This window comes from Panthera leo, chromosome A2 (assembly GCF_018350215.1).
Source record: "Panthera leo isolate Ple1 chromosome A2, P.leo_Ple1_pat1.1, whole genome shotgun sequence".
NCBI classification, from domain to species: Eukaryota; Metazoa; Chordata; class Mammalia; order Carnivora; family Felidae; genus Panthera; species Panthera leo.
The window spans coordinates 166,579,216-166,600,405 of record NC_056680.1 but is presented as its reverse complement, the minus strand read 5'-3'; the positions used below and the strand labels follow the sequence as shown (position 1 = coordinate 166,600,405).

General features: G+C 59.9%; 1 protein-coding gene across 9 annotated transcripts in view; it reads left to right on the top strand.

The window, feature by feature from the left end:
- PTPRN2 (protein tyrosine phosphatase receptor type N2) overlaps positions 1–7,295 on the top strand; it is an 811,978-nt gene extending 804,683 nt beyond the window's left edge. For all 9 annotated transcript variants that reach the window (XM_042927240.1, XM_042927243.1, XM_042927244.1 and 6 more), the window contains 2 exons: positions 4,027–4,100; positions 5,731–7,295. In XM_042927240.1, the coding sequence (XP_042783174.1) occupies positions 4,027–4,100; positions 5,731–5,802 (146 nt within the window). In that variant the 3' untranslated portion in view covers positions 5,803–7,295. The remainder of the gene's footprint in view (positions 1–4,026; positions 4,101–5,730) is intronic.
- The last annotated feature ends 13,895 nt before the right edge of the window (positions 7,296–21,190 follow it).

Below are 21,190 nucleotides of genomic sequence, written 5' to 3'. Positions count from 1 at the left end.
CCGCGGGGAAGACGGTCCGGACAGGGAGCCGGGATGGCCCTGGGTCCCGGGGCGGGCGGGGGGGGGGGGGGGGGGGGCGCACCTGCAGAGCCGCCTTGAATGGGGTCTTCAGGGAGCACTCCGGTGTTGGGGTCATGATGCTTTCAGACAGAAAACACTGGAAACCAGTGTCTTGTCTTGGGTGTGCGATTCTTTTTGTAGGTTATGATTCTTTGACTAATTATAGGCTTTTGGACGTGAGCACCACACCCAATAGTCTGTTCCCCTAGAATGTAACATGTTGTCAGCAAAACGAAATTTTTAAACAGAGGGTCCCCTTTTCAATGCACTAGAGGGAGCTTCCCTGATTTGGGAGGATTTAAATAAATCTCTTAGCCTTCAGTAAAGCCTTTCGTAAAGTAGCGAAGGACCCACACACCTTCTCCACCCTCTGACCCTCACGGATCTGTTTATAAATGCAGATTCTGTGTTCCGTGCACCGCGAGGCCCCACCGCACGTGGGAGCCACTGGACAGGGTGTGGCGGCTGCTCCCACCGCGTCCCCTTGTGTCTCCACTGCTCGGGACAGACCACGGACGTGAGTTCTGCAGACTTCTCCCTTTGCTCACGTCGCCAATAACTAATGGTCTTATCCTAACAAGCAAGGGGACGTCCGCATCACCCGGCTGGCTTTACGTGATAAATCCATCACTCGCCTGAATTTCGTTCTGGACGTTTTTAAGTATCGGTTTGATTTCCTCACCGTCCAACTCTGGCTCCAGGAAAAGTGGGCTCCTGAGCCAGTCCCTGGCTGGTTCCTCATCTCGAACCCCTCCGGGGACAGCCATGTTCTCTCACGTTCTCTCACGAACAGTGGTCCAGAGGGCGTCACGATGTAATAAAACTAGAGAGTTTATTCGTACATCCATCCAAGGATCCTGCAGGCTCGCGACAGCCGCCCAGGAGGGAGGGCCGCACGTGCGACCAGAGGCAGCACCGGGCCACGTCGCATGTCCCCAGCCCGTGCCGGCGGCTTCCAGGCAGGGACGGCCTCCATACAGCCTCAGAATAAAACAGCTGTTGAAAGAGGTTTTCCACCCAGCCTGAAGGACTAAAAGAAAGTGCCCTAAAAAGACACTTTTTATCTAAGTCTGGATCCTACACGAAGCCCTGGGATTTCATTTCGGAAGGATCTGCCCCCGCACCGGATGCTTCTGAAATCCAGGACCCGTGGTCAGGAGGCGAGCGGTCGCAGAAGGTAGGAGCCCTGCGCGAGCCTGGGGGCCAGCGTGGGATGTCGCCGAGCAGAAGTACTTCTCTCCCGGGAGCGCCCGGGATCTGTGAAGCACCATTCACGCGCGTCTGGAGTGCCGTGGCTCCTGTGAATTACGACGTGGCCAGGCCCCGCAGGGCACCCCCCCCCCCCCCCAGCGCTCTGTGCCAGCCTGAGACCCTACCCACACCGGCAGGGAGCCCCGGACTGGGGAAGGGGAACGCAGCGAGTGCCCGGGCCGTGGCCGCACCTGTGGGACCCATCCCGGCACAGCCCTGAGCACCGGGCGCTGGTGCTGACCCACCCGGCCGGAGAACGGAAGTGCCACGCGGGAGGGCGGGACACATTCAGTGTCCCCCTCACTGGGGGTCTCTTTTTACATTCGTCTCCCCCTCACTCGCCCTCCGCGTCGGGTTTAACCTTCTGAGGCAAGCTTGTTCCTTGAAGAAGCCAGTTTCTGTGCACGGCTGTCCCTGTGACGCGCGAGCGGGCCCTGAGGGCAGGGCGCTCCAGTGGGGAGGCGACGAGAGGCAGCGGCTCCTGGAGCCTCGGCGACCGGGAGCCACCACACACCGTGGCCGGGGCCGGCCCCCCCCCCAAAACTTCCTCTCTCCTCCTTCCCCCCTTTCGGTAGCAGGGCAGACTCCTCCTTTGTTTCCGAGGGTCTCAGACTCACGGATTCCCTTTAAACCAAGACTGTTTATTGTGGCCTCGTCAGCTTCCAAAAACTATAACCCTCAAGGCCAGCTGACCAGCACGCCCAGAACTTGACCCCTGTCTTGTCCTTGAGTGGGTTTCTCAGTGGACCCGACTGCCAAGCTCCCTGGGGGACGTCTGGCTGGTCCAGAAGGGGAATTTCTTCCCCTTCCTATAAGGCCCTGATTTAAGACATGGGGGAACTCAGTGTCCCAATAGCACGGTCCTTACCTGGCAGCTTGGTTCCCGTAAGGCGGCCGCGTTGACTAGGAGCTCCCGACGCGCCCAGCGCTGTCCCTACAGCCCTAGAGATGATGGGGCACCTGGGTGGCTCAGTCCGATAAGCATGACCTGAGACTTCAGCTCAGGTCATGATCTCACGGTTCATGGGTTCGAGTCCCGAGTCGAGTCCTGTGCTGACAGCTTGGAGCCTGAAGCCTGCTTCGGATTCTGTGTCTCCCTTGCTCTCTGCCCTTCCCCACTCTCTCTCTCTCTCTCTCTCTCTCTCTCAAAAGCAAATAAACATTAAAAACAGAGACAGAGAGAGAGAGAGAGAGAGAGATGTGAACATTCCTGTCGTGTCTGCTCAAGGACAGGGAAGGGGAGACTGGGGTCATGGATATGGCCGGCCTCAGTGCCGGCCGAGCGGTGCCCCCAGCCCCCGGGCTCCTGGTCTGGGGGACATACGGCCAGGTTGTCCGTACTTCCTGCTGCTCCCCTCTGTGCAGCTACGTTTGCTTTGGACGTGTTTCCTCCCAGCCCCTCCCCTGCCCATCTTTCTCCCTCGATGCCCATCGCACCTGCTGTCCGTAAGCCACAGAACCACAGGACTTTAAACGTTCTAACAACCTTAGAAGCTTTCAAACTCGTTCTCCTGGCTCTGTGCCTCAGGGGACTGATGTGCACACTTGGGGGGTGCAGACAGAGAAGGGCCTGGAGACGCGGGGCCTCTCGGCCCATCCGCCTGATGCCATCTGGCTGCCGACGGTCGTGGCCACCTGCTCCGTGCGACCGGGCATGAGCTGTTGCGCGGCGGGGGCCCTGGTGACGAGGTGCTGCTGGCAACATCGCACCTGCTTGGGGTTCGGCGCGTGGGCCCGAGGCCACCTGGGAGGTGACGGCTGCTCCCCCTGCCCACGGTTTGCATTTGTGTAAAATGCTTCTTAAACTGTAAGAAGCTTGCGGGCCTGAGAGCCGGCACTGCTCTCTATCTACTAGAAGTAGAAAAACAAAAATACATGTTGAATTAACAATAATGTCGGGTGCCTGGGTGGCTCAGTCAGTTGAGCGTCCGACTTCGGCTCAGGTCATGATCTTTCGGTTCATGAGTTCGAGCCCCGCGTCGGGCTCTGTGCTGACTGCTCAGAGCCTGGAGCCTGTTTCGGATTCTGTGTCTCCCTCTCTCTCTGCCCCTCCCCTGCTCATGCTCTCTCTCTCTCTCAAAAATAAATAAACATTAAAAAACAACAACAACAATAAGGTCAAAATTTCAAACTCCAATGGTATTATTTCTGTGAAGCCCGGATCACCTGGCTCGAGACAGATGCTGTCTGTGGGGAGGGGCCTCTCCGCGAAAGTCTGGCCGGTGAATACAGCCAGGGCCGCCTCTGCCTTTTCTCACCGTTTGGAACCCTCGCTGGGAGCTCCACATTTAAAAGCCAATATTCAGATGGATGAGATTTATTAGTCTAATCTTTCGTTACGTGAAATAAAAAAGACCCTATGCAATTGAAATTAAAGCTTATATACTTTCTCTTTCTAAAACATTCTTTAAAATGCCACACAAAAAAATCACATTTTAGTTTCTAATAGTGATGTGGCTGTTGCAAGTATCTTTCTGGGCTCCTGACAGCAATTTTTTAGCCCGGCTTTCTTGAATCAATGCTAATGAAAACCGCCTTGCCTTATTTTTCTCTGAGCACCGAAATCGCAGCTGCCTGCCAGGCCTGCTGAGGAATGAGTGTAATCATTTTCAATTGGCCTCTGAGCCCGAAGGGCCTGATGCAGGAGAGTGACCGCGGAGCGCGGCTCATCTCGTGTCTGAACTCAGCCCGATTTGTGTTCGTTGTTTCTTGCAGGCGCTAAGGAGATTGATATCGCCGCGACCCTGGAGCACTTGAGGGACCAGAGACCCGGCATGGTCCAGACAAAGGTACTGTGGGCCAGCCCTCGGGCGTCTTTCCGCGGTTGTTTCCGAGCGAGGGCAGAGGGGAAGGGGACTGGACGTCTCCCAGGCAGGTCCCAGGCGGGACAGGGGCCCCTCCCAGGAGGGTCGGTCGGGGTCCCAGCAACCGCCCGAACCTCAACAGAAAACGATGCAGGCAGATCTCCAGTGTTTGGAGCCCTCCATGCACCAGATGCAGGGGAAGGGGACAACATCACATTTTTATAAAAAGATGTCAATGATAAACCCCAGCACCCTTGCAGGAGAATGTTCTAGATTCACTAAACATTCTGCCAGACTCCCCTGCTTCCGGCCCTCAGAACCACGGCTCTGTTGTGTGGTCGTCAAATGTCCCCCGGGTGCGCCGGGGTCCTCCAGCGCCTCGGCGTGGCTGATTTGCATACTTACTGAAAAGGCCACGTCTGCAGCAAAAGGCAGAAAGACAGGGCTGCTCCCGACCTGGAAGTGCGGTGAAGACGACGGTCCCTTCCATTGACGCTCAGAGACACCCGTGTCCAGCAGCAGCAGGAGCTCCCACGCCTGTTCCGTGAGAGCACTGAAGTCGAGAAGTACAGAATCTCCTCTTTGCCAAGGTCGTCCTCACTCTCAGAGGCTACGAGCCTCCACCAAAGACCGAAAGTCCGTAAAAGATGCCCTTGCAAAACTGCTTCTTTGTACCCAAGGGGACTTGAAGTTAGTTGTAAACGGCACTCGTGAAATGGAGGTGGCCCAAGGCCCAGAGGAGTGTCCCCTGTGCCTTGGGGTGACGGTTCCGGGACTGCAGGGAGTTTCCCCTGCCTCCTGGGGTCCCGCTGTTTCCCCCAGAGAGTGCCAGAAGTCCCCAAGCCCCTGTTCTGTCTGAATGTTACTGTGGAAATCAAACGTGACACAAGGTCTGAGCTGGGTGGGGGAGAGGCCCTGGGTGGGGGAGAGGCTCTAAATCCCAAGCGCTCCGGGGAGAACCGAGGGGCCACACGGCTGTAAGACTAAGCTGAACACATTGTGAGCTGGGGATTTCTTAAAATACCTCAACAGGGCCACCTGGCTGGTTCTTCGTGGCCAAAGTCAACCCCAAGCACTGAGGCAAATGTAGCTTAATTCTCCTACAGAACCACAAACCTATCCTACACGGAACCAGAAGCCTCGTGAAGACTCCCGACCTGCCCCGGCCGTGCCCCCCGACCCCCAGCGGCACCTGCCCCAGCCGGGGACCTCCACCCGGGTGCCAGCACCATGCACGCTCGGCCCCCGTCCCTCTGTGGCCCCCGGGAATGTGACGAGCCCCTCGTATGATCAGCGTGAAGAGACCTTATCAATCACAGCACGCTTTGTTTTCCTAGGGGTTTTTTTATCTGAAATTCTGAAATTATTTCAGAGCTGCAGAACGCTTGCAGAAATAGAAATTCCCGTGTGCCCTCACTCGGCTCCCCCTGCCAGCACCTTCCGTAAGCACCGTGCGGCGATCGAGGCCGGGAAGCCGAAGCCGGCATCAGGATCCCGCACACCTCTCCTTTCTATGCACATATGCGACCTTTCTGCAGAATAACACCAGAGCTAAGGGCTGGAGTCCAGAGGGGAGCGGCCCCACTCACGGCTTCCCCCGCTTTTGTCCTTCCAGGGCCAGTTCGAGTTTGCGCTGACGGCCGTGGCGGAGGAGGTCAACGCCATCCTCAGGGCCCTCCCGCAGTGAGCCGCGGGGCGGGGGGGCCCCGGGCCGGGAGGCGCCCGCACCCGGAATGACACAACTGCCTGGTCGGTGCAGTTTACCGGTTAAAATGCGCATTTTCGTTCAACCAAATCACAGTAAGGAGAGATGGGTGGAATCATGCGATTACAGGGGGCGATCACTTTATCCGGTTTCACTTTCCTGAAAGAAAACCCTTTTCCTTGAAGCACACATTCACATTCTTAATTGCGAACAGCGTCGTCCTAACGATGCAGCAGGCTTCGCACTCCGCACGGCCTCCGAGGGCTGGCTTGTGACCTGTGAGTCTGGAGGGCGGCCGGCTCTGCAGGGAGGGGGCCCAGACGACGCGGGCAGGGCACCAGGCATGGCAGACACGCGTGGCATTTGTCTCTGAGACGCTCCTCACCTAGAGGAGCCACTGGCTTCTTCGGGAGTCCGAGCAACAGTTACTAACATTCAGCAGCTTTGGGGCAAATAGTAAGAAAATCGTCACCGCATCTCGGCTCTGTTCCCACCCGGGCTGCTTGACGTGCCCCCCCCCCCCCACTCCAAGGTCCACGGCCCATCTCTACCACCCACCCCCAGGGACCGGCAGGGGCCTCCAGGGGCAACCGCTTTCCCGCCTGGGGAGCCACACTTTTAACTTCAAAATACGGATTCACACGTCGCAACAGCAGGTGCAGCTAAAGAGCACTCTCCCCCGGGACAGCCGGAATCTGGGAACAGTCTGGCAGGTCCCAAGCTCCCGGTCCCCGAGGAGCGCTCTAGCCCCCCAGCAGGCACCTGTTCCCCCCTCTCAGGGGATGTCCTGGGCCCTGCCGGCATCCGGAGAGCACCTGAGCGCCCGTTCCTGGAAGGACTTGCGGGGAGACGGGCGTTTTAATCTGCGTGAGCTCGTAGCAGCGGGGAGCAAAGTGGCAGTGCCGGCCGCAGGCCCCCCGGTCGTCAGCCCCCCGTCGCCTAGGTCGGACCCTCGTGTGACACACACAGGCGTCCAGAGGCGATCCGGGCTTGCCGGAATAGCACTTGACCGTGAGGTGTGCCACCGCCCGCCCCCGGAAACGGGGTTCATCTCGCTGAACTCGGAACGATGGAATCCAGGAAGGGGCGCAGACAGCTCCGCACTGTTGGGCTTCATCTAGGATTCGGTGTGAGCGCATCCCCGGGCCCCCCCACGCCCTGCTTCGTGCACACCGCCCTTCCCGTCCCAATAGACACTGCATCCCAGAAACGGTCGCGCTGGGAGAGCGGCCTCTGGCTGGGGAGGAAGACGCCAACACCGTTGTGTCTGTAAGTGGTCCCGTCCTGTCATGCACTGCAGTAGATCCGTGATGTGTTTGCCTGTCTGGAATCTCAATAATGAATAGAAACCAATTTATCTGAATATAGGAAGCATATACCTACTTGTAATTTCTAATTCTTATGTTTCAAAAGAAATCCTCCAGTGCGAGATATATAAATATATTTAACGGTGTCAGATTAAACTTTTGATTTCACATTTGAATGGTCTTTATTTGGGGAGGAGGGAGCCACCTCCCTCGCTCCGGCTCCGGACGTGAGGGCACGCAGGTTGCCGAGAGCAGGCGGGGGCCCTTCCCAGAATTCCACACCATGTTTACAGGGCCCGATGTGCACTAAAGACCAGAACATCTGGGAGGGTTCCCTCACAGTGAGGGGCGAGGCGGGCAGGGCGCAGTGAGGGGCGAGGGAAGGCCCCACCTTCCAGGAGGCTCTGAATTCACCCACCGGGATGCCCACCCCTCCCCCAGTGGCCTCCTGAGACTCTGTCTGGGGTGGTCCTAACGCCACTTGTCAACACTGGGGGTTTCACCGCCAAGTGATTCGGGGATGCGTTTTTATGAAATGGTCGCTGGAGACCACGGGTTTTTGTTTTGTTTTTTTTTAATGAAAACTGTTAGATGTAATCTTACAGAAAGAAAACGAAAGTGCCACCTACCGCGTGCAATTCTAGAACCTGATTAAATTCGGGAAACACACAACGGCTCGTAACAGCGACACAGTAAATCTCTGTGTATTGGAACTCTGTTCATCGTGCTCCCTTGGAAATACACACGCGTGTGCTCACACACACACCTTCTGGTAAAGTCCTGGGAATGTGAGGGTTCTGGGGTTCCAGCCCGGCCCCTCCCGCCACGCTCCGCGCTGCCCCCGCCCCGCCCTCACCCCCCGCCCCCCAGGGCCAGCTGCAACAGCCCTTACTCGGACCCACTTAGCCCCGACCCCAGGTGGCTGGGACAGGGTCAGCGCCGAGACACTTTTGCATCCTCCTCCGAAGCCCCCAGGGTCACGGAGACCAGCACAGCCCTGTCCACTGACACTGAGTCCGCCTGCCACCGTGCCTGTCCTCGGCCGAGCCCCCGGAGCCCCGAGCACAGCGCCCGGGCGTCGGGGCAGGGGTATCGGCCTCCCGTGTCCCAGGTGGACGCGCGGGTCCCAGTGCTGCGCCCCAAACCAGGCCCGCCTGCACCAGCTGGGGCCCAAGGTTTGGGTGGTGTGAAGAGGGCCCACCGAGGAGGCTGTGTTTTTCCCAGACCATTACCTCCATACTTGTAAAGGGCTGGTTAGCATGCCCTCCGCTCCGTCAGCTGGCTCGCTCACTCTCCCTCTGCTGTTCCCTCCATGGAGAAGTGACCGCGATATTATCCATGGTCTGTGTTGTGTGCTTTATTAACCAAGTAGAACGCTCATAAAACCTTCCTAATTAGTGGAATAGGCATTAATTCAAAGATGCTTATTGGAATAGAAAATGAGAATTTGATTATACCTCTGTTCCTAAACCGTGGCTGGTTTCCTTCTATTCAGGGTATGTGTTCAGGAACTGGCCTTAGCTGCTGCTTAGACAAGTGCTGAATGTCGCTTGCTTTTTACAGTGGCCGCAGGTGGGAAAGAGTGTCCTTGTCTTTCTGGACCAGGGGTCAGCGTCTCCCAGCCTGGCCCGGGGAGGGACGAGTGGCCCAGTGCCCCGGGGCTGGGCGGGGCTAGACAAGGGCAGCGGGTCCCCAGCCCTTCAGAGTGTGCAGTGCGGCCCAGGTGCTTCCCCACACAGCCACTCGCAAGCACCATCCCCACTCGGGGAGAACCTGCTCGCGTCCAGCCACGGTAGGTTTGGGGAACAGCCGGGTACAGTGGGCCGGGCTGGGCCGCGGACGCTGCAGGGCTCAGCAGATCTGTGGAGACACTCCGCCGCATGGAAGCTTCCAGAATCCGTCCTGCACCTGCTCCAGGGACGCTGAGGGCTCCCGGGGTTGCTTCTGGCTCTGAAAGCAGCCCGGGTCTCAGGCAGGAGGGGGTGGGCTCTCAGGATAAAGGAGACAGAAGGCAGGAAGGAGCCCCCAGCTCTGCTATCCCATCTGAAATGTCACTTTCAAGGCCCTCACCTCCCTCTTCCCGCTCTCCACCCTGCTCTCGCTGTCTGCCTCTCAGTCTCTCTGTCTCTTCTCCCTCCTGGGGCATCTACTTTGAAGGAACAACTTACACGTGTCTTCTGGTTTGGATTTTTTAACAAGTAGACCCACGAGTACGGGGCTGTCCTGCTGTTTTAGGACCGCGTGCTCCCTGCGCGGGGGGGGGGGCCATCGAAGGGGTCAAGAGACGATGCAGACTGTGCCCGTGGCCCGCGTGGCAGGTGCCGCGGGCCTGGCTGACCCCCTGTAGGGCACTGGCCCCCGAGGCTGGCTCACGCCAGGCCCCGCAGGAGCCAGAGCCCCCTCCACGGCTGACCACATCCCATCAGGGGTCCAAGTGGGTGCAGAGGCCCAACTGGGGCCGCTCTGGGGGGCTGCCTGTGGGGCTGGGGCCTCGGCGAAAACAGCCATGCTGCCCTCCCTCACGTGGCCGCAGCAGTGGCCTGAGAGCCACAAGCTGCCACCATCTGTGTCACACCTGACCCAGGTGCCACAACAAACACGCGTGTGTTACTACATGTGGTCATGCACGCACACACACACCCCCGTATGCTCACAGGTGCACGGGGGGCAGGACTTCCTGGGATGACAAATATCCGGAATCTAGAGACCGATCGATCCCTTTGCTTTAAAACCCATCTGAAGCAGGTGACACTGAGCACCACCCAGGGATGCCTCTCCAGGGGCTCCAGTCCCAAAGCCTCCCTGAGGATCCAGGGCCGGCCGCCCGCCCGGCCATGGGGTTTTCCTGAGAGGGGTCCTGCCCCTCGGGTGCAGACCATCCCCACGGCCGATGGCACCCAGCCCGAGACCCGGCCAAAGGTCAGGCCCACTCCCCCGTCTGCAGAGGGACACCTGTGAGCACCCTGCTTCTGTGGAGCCCGAGGCTAGAGAGACAGAGCCTGTGGCCCCGCAAGGCCCAGCCGTCCCCTTGCAAACAGCCCAGCTCCCGGTTCAGATCTGAACCACCCTCTCGTGTCTCTGTCACGTCCTGACACAATTATAATCATAGCACAGGAATGACTTGATTGATCAGGTCTCTGGAAACAGCTCTCCCTTCCTCGGGCGCTGTTTGGTCAGCCCCCAGGCCCCAAACCGGCTTCTTGGTGAACGTGGCCACGATCCTGAGGCTTGCTTTCCTTGCCCTCCCGCGCACCACACGAGGGCACACGGCCATCGCCATCTACTTGTGGAGGGCTCCGGGGCAAGGCCACAGCCTCTGTGTCCTCCCCGCAGCCCCTCTGTGCCCACATCCAGGTTGGGGCAGGGGAGCTGCTGAGCGGCACCTTCCCGCAGCATCCACAGGGGCCCAGCCACACCCCCGGCCCCGCATTCAGCCCGTGATGCTCACCCTCTCTGCCTCAGCTTCCCCGTCTGTAAAATGGGCTCCACACTCGACTTTGGGGCGAGAACCACACAGAGGCCCGGGTCGGGTGGATGCCAGCCCCACTGTACCCAGCCGTTTCTCATCCAGCGTCGTGGCTGACGGCCCTGCGCTCTGCGGAAGGCCCCTGTCAACGACACTCGGGATCCACCCAGGTTCTGAGCAAGTTAAGAAATCCACCAAAGGAGGCAGGACGCCTGGGTGGCTCAGCTGGTTAGGCGCCAACTTCCGCTCCGGTCAGGATCTCACTGTTCCTGAGCTGTTCCAGACCCACGTAGGGCTCCGCGCTGACAGCTCAGAGCCGGCTTCAGATTCTGTGTCTCCCTCTCTCTCTCTCTCTCTGCCCCTCCCCTGCTCACACTGTCTCTCTTTCTCTTTCTCTGTCTCTCCAAAGTAAAATAAACATAAAAAATTAAAAGAAGAAGAAGAAAAGAAATCAATCAAAGGCAAAGGCGGGAGCCAAAATTTGGCCTCGAAGGAGGATGGGGCTCGGGCGGGATACTGAGCTCCAGGGGCCCCGCCCACCACTCCGTACCCCGCCCGCCGCACCGCGAAGACCCCGCCCACCACTCCGTAAGGCCCCGCCTACCGCGCCTCCCCGGCCGGCCACGCCCACCACGCCTTCGGCCTCGCCCACCACGCCTCCCGCCTCGCCCGCCACGCCTCCCGCCTCGCCCCGGTCGCGCGGTCCTCTGAGACCCTCCGCCCGCCTCGACTTGGGTTTATCGACTCCGCAGACTGCTCACTCCTGCCTCCGTGTGCCTCGCACGTTCTCCTTTTCTCTCCCCTTTTCTTCTCCAACCGGAAAGGTCAGACCCTGAGCAGTCAGCCCGCCAGGCTCGCCGATAAAACCCGGCGCGGAGCTCTGGCCGCCCCCCGCCCCCACCCCAGCAGGCTCCCCAGGCTCGGGGCGCCCACCCGGCACCGGCCGTGACCGCCCGTGACCGCCCGGGTGGAGCACCGCAGAGCGTGCGCTGTCGGGGCCAGGGGGCTCCCTCACAGACGGGGACGGGGACGCCCCAGCGGGCTGTGGTCGCTTCCGGGAGGAACCCGAAGAGAGCAACGGGGTTCACCCAGAGGCAGGGGCTGCTGACGGCGCGGCTCCGCCCCGCAGGGGCCGGAGAGGGGGGCGCGCACCCTCTGCCCTGCGTGCTCGACCCCGACACCGGGACAGGCCGAGGGAGGGGTCGGCGGGGGGGGGGGGGGGTTGTGAGCGGTCAAGGCCACCTTTCCACGAAGGCCCTGAGGACGGGGCTCCGCACCCACCGCACCCCGCGTAGACCCACATCCCCCCACATGCCACACACCCCCACGTACACACCCTGCGTAGACCCACACACCCCACGCGCACACACAGACACCCCCACACGCACCCCATATAGACCCACACCCCCCACATGCCACACACCCCCACGTACACACCCTGCATAGACCCGCACACCCCACGCACACACCCACACGCACACAGACACCCCCACACGTACCCCACATAGACCCACACCCCCCACATGCCACGCACCCCCACGTACACACCCTGCATAGACCCGCACACCCCACGCACACACCCACGCGCACCCAGAGACACCCCCACACGCACCCCACATAGACCCACACCCCCCACATGCCACACACCCCCACGTACACACCCTGCGTAGACCCGCACACCCCACGCACACACCCACGCGCACACAGAGACACCCCCACACGCACCCCGCACCCCGCATAGACCCACACACACCCCACACCCGGCACCCACATCCCATACACCCCCACACTGACACACACCCCACACAGGGCACGCGTGATGGCACCGTCGTCCCTGCCAGGCGGGTCACCTCAGCCAGCGGGGCCCAGCAGCTCTGGTGCCGCCCCAGTCTTGCCTTGGAGGCCCCCACGGCGGCTGACACCTCGCTCCACGGTGTTCCTGTAACTACCTCTCCTAAGTTCAAAGGTGCGTTATTATCGGAAAACACGATCACGGAGAAACCATGAAAATCTCAGGAGTACTGAGCAAGGAACCAGGTTGTTTTGATAAAACCCCGAATTCCGAGATCAGGATCACACGGGACGCGGTGGAAGGCACGGGAGCCCTGGCCCCTCCGTGGCTCCAGGGGTTCAGCAACCAGGTCCCGGGTGTGGGACGGGAGGGGACGCAGGGTGCCGGGTGCCTGGCCTGCCGTGAGCCTGTTCTGCAGGCTGCCAGAGGGGCCGAGACCCCCCCGCCCCCACCCCAGGGGCTCCCAGGACCAGGGAGGGGGGAGGAGGGTAGGGAGGACGGCGCGGAAGGTGGGAGGGGGGTGGGCACAGCGGGGCAGCAGACAAGGAGGGTGCCTGTGCGCATCCGCGCGTCTGTGTGTGTGCGTGCACGTGTGCGCTCAGGTGCGTGCATGTGAGAGGGCAGCAGGAGAGGCGGGGCAGAGAGGTCCCCTCCCAGGCCCTGGGGCGGGCAGGGCGGGAGGGTGGAGGTGCCAGCTCTTTCCCTGACCGGCGTGGGAACACCGCCTCGCAGAGCCGAGCGCAGTGAGGGTCGGAGGAGGTGGGATTGGCCCCGGCGCTCTGTACCCCCAGACGGTGCTCAGAGGGAGCCCAGCCTCGGTGCTAGCTGTGCCCGGAGAGGACGTGCCCATCGTGTTCAAAGTCTCAGGACCCCCGGAGGAGGAGGCGTCTGAGGCCAGGGCACTTGGGGCATCAGGATCTCTCTACTCACAGCAGCTGCTAACCCTGCAGCGTCCTGCATGGGGCCCACAAGGCCAGGGCTGGATTTCAGCCCCAACTTGTCCCTTCAACCAGAGGCCCTTGTGCGGTGTACGACACGTACAACTGGACTCAAGTGGGAAGAACAGAGGGTCCCGGGCCTGAATATGAGGCTGAACAGCCCTGAATAGGCACGAGGATGTGGCCGGGCGGTGCGGGCACCAAGACTCACCGTCTGCCCAAGCTGGGGGCCACTGGGGGGCCCTGTCCAGCTGTAAGGCCGTGGGGAGGTTTGGGCTCAAGGCCTACTGGGTCAGGGTCTCCTTGGGGGGTGGGGGGGTGGGAATCTGGGTTAACAGGCCCCCCTGGGGGAGCGTGGGGGTCCACGACTCCAGGAGACACTTAACCTAGGGCTCCGCGAGCGCAGCCAGGAGGCTGTCCGGGCACAAGTCCTCCGCTCTGCTCTGCTCCTTCTCTGACGCCCTGCCCTGTGTTCCTCTTTGTGAAGCGCTTCAGATCCCGTCTTGCGACAAGATTAAAGGCAGAAATAACTGCTTTGAAGCACCGACCACGTCCACGGAGAACGTGGGCTCCAGGGACCATGTGACTCCCAGTGCCTGCTCCACCGTCCAAACGTGACTTCCTCACCCAGACTTTGCATCCAGTCCCGTCCCCAAACCCGAACCCATAGGGGCTGATAATCAGATGGTCAGCGTCGGACGGGTGTGGTTTGAGTCCTGGTTGCACAGCCCGCGGGAGCCACCCCGGGCCGTCCAGCCGGTCCCCTCCTCCGCAAGGCCTCCTGGACGGCAAACTCCCCCCACAAGCCACCCGCGTGCTCAGGGCCCCAAACGTCCGGAGGCCCTCCCCCCACCTTCCCCTTTCCGCAGGCTCACAGACGCTCCCACCCCCCCCCCCCCCCAGAGCCCAGCCCCCCACAAGTTCAAGCTGCCGCCTCTGGCCCGGGCTATCGCGCACGTCTTTCTCTGCTCCCCAGTCAGCAGCCAGGGCGGCCCCATTAAACCCTGTCACCTGTGCCCCGCCCTTTCTTTCCCAAACAAGCTCACCCCTGCAGCGGAGGTGGGCAAGGCGGATACGGCCTGCTGTGGGGGAGCCGCGGCGCCCAGAGCTGGAACTGGAGGGGACTGGGTGGGGCGTGCACAACTGGGGTGCGTGCTAGGTGCCTGTGGGGGAGGGGGGCCCAGGGAGGTGGGGCTGGAGCCTTGCAGGGGGGCGTCCAGCCAAGGGTGCGAGGGCTTGAGTGAACTTGTACGTGAGTCCCGCCCACTCCCCACGCTCCCCCCCTGCTGTGGGCCCCAGAACTACGGGGAAGCAAGGCCTCACCCCTGACCGTCCCTGCAGCCCCCCGCCTCTGTGCTCTGACCGGACAGCAATGTGACTCAGACACGAGGGTGGCCTGTCTCCCTCCGACATGGGTCACTTGAAGGACTTTACACGGATCCTTCTAAATTGGCACTGGTCACCATTAGACACACACACACACAGAAATCGTTGCTCTGTAAATACAACTAACAAAATTATATACATTTTTAAATCTTAATTTTGTTCTTGAGAAACGGCACAAAGATGTGATTTCTGTTTCCTCACGTTGAGGTACAGGTTCTCCGGACATGCGGACGTCTGTGGCCACGCTGGGGACTGCCTCTCACACACTAGGCTCGTAAGCACCTTCGTTAGGACGAGGCGGGCTCGTCCCTCATGGGGAGTAAATGCCCGGGACCTCGCTGGAGCCGCCCTCCCCTTCCCTTCCCTTCCCTCCTCCTCCCCCTCTCCCCCACCAAGCACCGTCATCGTCATAGGTTGGCATCCCCCGCTGTGTGAAAAACACCCCAGGCTCGGTGGCTTCAGGCAACCACCGGTCCGCTCTCATGATTCCGCGCTGGCTGGACTCAACCACGGGCGTAACGTGGGGTCCGTCGCGGGGCCGCAGCTGTACGGAGGCAAGGCCGGGACACGCGGGACGGGCTCGGCCTCCTGTCCAGTGCTGGCCGGGGACGGCGGGCCCGCGGGGACCCTGGCTGCGTGTCTCTGAGCCTCTCCCCTGCCCCACTAGCCTGAGCGGCTGTGCCCGCACATCCGGCTCCGGCAGACGGCCTTCCTAAAGGAGAGAAGAAAAGCCGGCCCTTCCCAGTAGTCCGGACCCGGCGGCCGAGCGTCCGTTCTGCCACGTTCTGCCACGTTCTGCCGAGGGCCCGTCGGCACCCGTCTCCCCGCACCTGTGCCTCCTCAGGGAGGGACCACGGGCTCACTGCACAGGGCAGCCGGCACTAGCCTCAGCAGAGGACGTGCGTGGGCCCCGGCTGGCGTGCGGGTGGCCCTCTGTGTGACCGTCCCCCCCCCCCCCCGGACTTCACGCCCGGGAAGGCCAGCTCACGGTTGTGTGGACCCCGGGCCCGCTGCCCCCCTGCGAGGAAGAGTCCAGGGACGTGTCTGCAGCCGGCGGGCAGCTGACGCGAGGAGAGAAGCAGAGAAGCAGGTGCGAGGTCACAGTGAGATGCCCCGGGGCCGGCACGTAGGGGGGCAGCCACCACTGGGAGCCCCTGGGCTGGTTTGGAAGCGGGCAGGGGTGTCATCCAGGGACCCAGCCTGCCGGAGACCAGGCGCCCCCGCCCCCCGCCTCCCGCCGCGGGTCCTGGGCTGTGAGGCGATGGGAACTTCGCTTCACCCCGGCCGACCGGACCACGGCACTTGGGGACACGGCAAGGACACTGCCTCTCAGTCTCGGGCTGGCCTGGCTCTGTCCTCCCAGGCCCCCCCCCACCCCCGGCACCTACCCTTCCTGCCTGATACCCCCACTTAGCATCAGGCCTGTCCCAGCCCCGATCCCGAGTCCTCCCGGGAGGCCCCTCCCCACAGGGGACAGCGAGGACGCCCGCCCCAAGCCCCAGCTCAACGGAGCCCGCTGTGGCTGTCGGGAGTCCCAGGACCTGGATCTTCCAATGCCACGATCGGAGCCCCTCAGAAGTGCTGCTGGGACGACCACTCAGGCCCACCCCCGCCACCCCCGGCGGGCACCCAGGACACAACACAGGCCTTCCAGGGGCAGCACCAAAGCTCGTGTGCCCGAAACTCAGCGGCCCCTCCTGGCAGTCCCTTTATGTAGAGCTTGAGTGATGCTGATGGTTCCCTCTCTGTCTCTCTGTCTGTCCGTCCCTCCTGTCTCTCTGTAGATCTCTGTCTCTGTATCTCTGCCTATGTCTGTCTCTCTGTCTCTGCATCTCTGCTTGTGTCTATCTCACAGTATCTCTGTCTCTCTGTCTCTGTCTCTGCCTGTCTCTGTCTGTCTGTCCCTGCTTCTGTATCTTTATCTCTGTCTCTTTTTCTGTCCCTGACTATGTGTCTTTGTCTCTGTCTCTGTTTCTGTTTCTCTATCTCTGTCTCTCTTTAACTCTCTTTGTCTCTCTGTCTCTCTGCCTGTTTCTGTCTCTGTCTCCCTATCTCTATCTCTCTTTAACTGTCTCTCCTTGTCTCTGTCCCTCTGTCTCTGTCTCTCTGTCTTTCTTTGTCTCTGTCTCTGTCTCTCTTTACCTGTCTCCCACACACACGTTCCTTGCTTTCCCCTAGGAAGTTACAGCCCATCTCATGCCTTCGGGACCCCCAGCCTCCACCCTGCGGGGCGCCCCAGCCCTGAAAGGCCCAGAGACGCAGTGACTCCCACGCGGGGAGGTGGTCTGTCCAGCAGAGTCACTCGGGAGCAAGTTCTCTTTTTATGTGGAAGCGGGAGGGTGAACTTTCGGGTTGGGAGCCAAAGCTGCCTTGCGTAAGCGCTCGATTTAGAACCGTTTGCTGAAATTAAGCCTTTGTTCACCGGACGTTTTTAGACTGAGTAATGTTCAACTCCTGCCAGATGATAAGTCATCTGTTTTATTAGGGAAAAAAAAAAAAAAACGTCATATTTGTGCAGGGGTTTAATCAGACTTCGCCGCCGCGTCACCGGCTCTCGTGTGTGTGGACGCAGCCGCCACGCCCGCCCCCTGGACCCCCCGGGCCCCTCACAGCCCGTGGAGGCGCCTGCAGGGGTGGGCCGTGAGGGGCCCGGGCTCTACCCCCGGAGCACACAGCCGCCGTGTGGACGACAGCCCCGGGCCAGGCAGCCGTGTGGACGACAGCCCCGACTTCAGCCCCGAGACGGGTGGGGGAGGAGCACGGAGCCAACAGTCGTGAGCGCTCACCCGCCCTCTGCTCGTCACGCGCAAGTTCGCTGAACCCTCGCGACTGTCCCCCAGGGCAGGTGTGGTTATTACCGACCCGCTACCGAGCGGGACACTGAGGCACAGAGGGATGGGCCTGGCCAAGATCACACGGCCATTTGCTGCGGACAGGTGTCCGGGCCACCCGCTCCAAACACCCGCCTACTCCCAGGCGGCCCGACAGGAGGCGCTGGACGAAAGATAAGTCCCAGGACCGGAAGGGCACATGGGGCCCCGACCCGGGAGTGAGGTTGGATGCGACCTCCCAGAGGAGGTTACGGCCCGGCCCGGGGCGCCGCGCTCTGCCGCCCCCGATGCAGAGGTCGCCGTGGAAGGCCACCAGGGTCACCGCCTGCCCTAACGCACAAGCCGGACGCGGCCGGCCCGGGCAGACGTGCCTAGCGGCCTCAACCGACAAGAGGCCAGCAGAATGTCCCTGGTGCGTCAGCCCGGGGGAGCTGCCTGGCCACGGGGACCCCTGCCTGCCCTCTCCCTCCGCCTCCGCCCGCCTGGGAGCCCCCGTAGGGCGCCGCGCCGGCCGGGCCCTGGCCTCTCTCACTACCGGGCGCCTCCAGGTGAGCCCGGCCCGGCCTCCAGGATTCCAGCCGGCGCTGGACGTCGCGGAAGGACACGCTGTCCCCACGGCGTCCCCCCCCCCCCCCCCCCCCGCAGGGACCGTGCAGCCACCACCCTATCACGATCGTTGTGGAGTCTGGCACGTGTGGCCGATTCGTCCTGAGCTACTGAGCCTGCACGTCCACGGCCGGGGTCGCACCTTCACGGGACAGGAGTCCCAGAGGAGGAGGAGAGGGAGAACGGGGCAAAAATACTCGAACAAGTAACACTCAAAAAAGTCCCGAGTTCAACGAAAGACCTGATTGTATAGTTTGAAGAAACCCGACAAGCCCCGAACAGAAAAAATATGAAGAAAAACGTGGCTCGGTGTATGACAAACTGCCAGAAAATCTCGACCACATCTAGTGAAAAGAACCCGCTGTATAGAGGGACACAACAACCTCGAACTGCTCCTCTGCCGTGGCCCTGGCCAACCTGTTGGGAGACCCAGGGGAGCTCGCTCGCCTCTAGGGCCAGGCCTGGGACAGCTTACAGGGCCTCTGCCACTTTCTAGAAGCCAGAGGCCAGTCACGGCCCAGCCAAACTCCAGGCGAGGCAGGAGGCCTCGCTAGTCCCGCGTGGTGAGCTCAGCTGAAAGGAGACTCCTCTCTCCCCGCCTCTTGTGATCTGACCTTGGTGCTTCAGGAAAGCGCCCATCTAGACGGTTTCTTGCCACTTACTTTTTCTTTTCCTCTTTGAAAATTAAAAACTTGATAGTTGCTGAGAAACCAAAGAATGAAGTTCATGATATATTTATACAAAACAAAGTTAAGGCATAAATCTCAAAGTGCAACCAGAGATATTGAACCAGCACCCTTCACCTCGAAAGCCCCTGAAGGGTTCAGACTTCCCCTCAGAACCGCCACGGCTTTCGCCCCACAAACCCTGCAATCGAACATCCTTCGTTTTCACCAGCGGGACTCCAAATCATTTCTAAAGATCTTAATCTGTGCCATTGTATTCTGTTTTGTCTAATTGCTATTTCAGCAGTACTCTTTTCTATTCTACTGCTAAAGGTTTTTGCAAGCCGGCCTGGGAATCTCAACACCATTGACGACTCTTCGTGCAAAATACATTCTAAATTTCAAATAGCGCTTCCTACCTGGGAATAAGGCACCATCTACATTTTTTAAATTTTTACTCAAATTATTTAAACTAAATAAATTCAAATTCAAGCTATTTAAACTAACACAGAAACACAAAACACACAGTTTGTCCGTTTCTCTAACCCCCACCCCCTGCCTCTTACAGCCACAAATCTGTTCTCTGTATCTGTGAGCTTGGTTTTTGTGGGACGGTTTTGATTCCATGTGTAGGAGAGATCACACAGTATTTGTTTCTCTGACGTATTTCACTGAGCATAATGCCCTCAAGGTGTCTCCATGTTGCAAATGGCAAGATTCCATTCTTTATATGGCTAATAGATCGTCCTATATATATCCTCATCCATCAGTGGACACTGAGATCGTTTCCATATCTCGGCTGCTGTGAATAATGTTGCAGTGAACGTGGCAGTGCGGATATCTCAAGATACTGATTTCAAAAAAAATTTAATGTTTATTTTTGAGAGAGAGAGAGCAAGAACGCAAGTGGGGGAGGAGCTGAGAGAGAGGGAGACAGAGAATCCGAAGCAGGCTCCAAGCTCCGAGCTGTCGGCACAGAGCCTGACGTGGGGCTCAAACCCACGAACCGTGAGATCACGACCTGAGCCGAAGTCGGATGCTTAACCGACTGAGCCACCCAGGCGCCCCTCTCATGGGTTTTTCTATAGGGCCTTCAGAGTCCTCTCCATAGGGCATCACGACATCTGCAAATAGTGACAGTCTTACCCTGCCTTTCCATTTCAGTGCCCTTCTCTTTCTTGCCCAATGGTTCCAGAAGGACCTCCAGTTGACTAGAAGTGGTGAGTCTGGGTGTCTTGGCCTTGTTTCCGATCCTAGAGGACAGCTTTCAGCTTCTCACCGTCGAAGATGATGCTAGCTGTGGGGTGTCATATACGGCCTTTATTAGGGTGAGATATGTTCCCTCCATACCTGCTTCCTTGAGACTTCTTTCACAAATGGATGTTGAATTTTATCAGATGCTTTTTCTGCATCTGCAGGTGTTCTCGTGATTTCTATCCTTCACCTGGTCAACGCGGTGAATCCCGTTGGTGGCTGCGTGGCTGTCGAGCCATCCTTGCATCCCTGGAATAAACCCTGCTCAGCTGCAGTGAGTGGTCGTGTTGACTGTTGAATCTGGTTTGCTAATCTCTTGCTGAGGATTTTTGCCTCTGTGTTCACAAGGATATAGCCCTGGAAGCACCGTCTGCGTTTTAATCCTTTGGAAATGCACACTCCATGAATGGCAGACGTAAGAGCTCGCAATTACCCAAAATGCCCGTTTAACCAAAGACGCCCACTCCCCAACCATCTCAGTGGGAGCTACTGTTGCAAAGGGATCGATCCCCCGGAAGGCTCAGGGATGTGCTTCCAGCAACCACGGCACAGTGGTGGTTTAGGACATGCCTCTAATCCCCCGACCATCCCATGCAGGGTCAGCCCCTTCTCGAGTCATGGCTTGGCAGCGAAGCACATCAGTTAACAAATGGACGAAATACGTGGAATCTCTGATCATCTGTAAGGCGCCGGACCGACGTGAGGGCTGTTAATAATGAGAACAAACATGCCGCTGTTCCTGTAGGTCAGCCCTGAACGCACGGCGATCCACGCGCCAATTCTCCAGAGCAGGACGAAGGTGTGGCGGCTTGAAATGGAACGCAAGGTGTAGCGTTGCCGGGTGCCCTCCAGTCACCTCAGCAAACAGCCGGCCTCCACGTGGCTTACAAAAGACGGACCCCAGGAGATGGGAGAAGTGGAAGAGTGGCTTCCCCGGCGGGAACGTCCGTCTATCACTGTCTACACCATTTCCCGCATCCTGATCCTGAGGGTCAGTGTGCGGAGCGATTGCGCTCGAGCTGGCTCTGCTGCTGTCACCTTCTCGTCACCTTCAAGTGACAGTCGGCTGGAGGGACGCGCCAGGAGCAGCCCCGCAGAGCACTGGACGCAGGGCAGGGCGCCCGG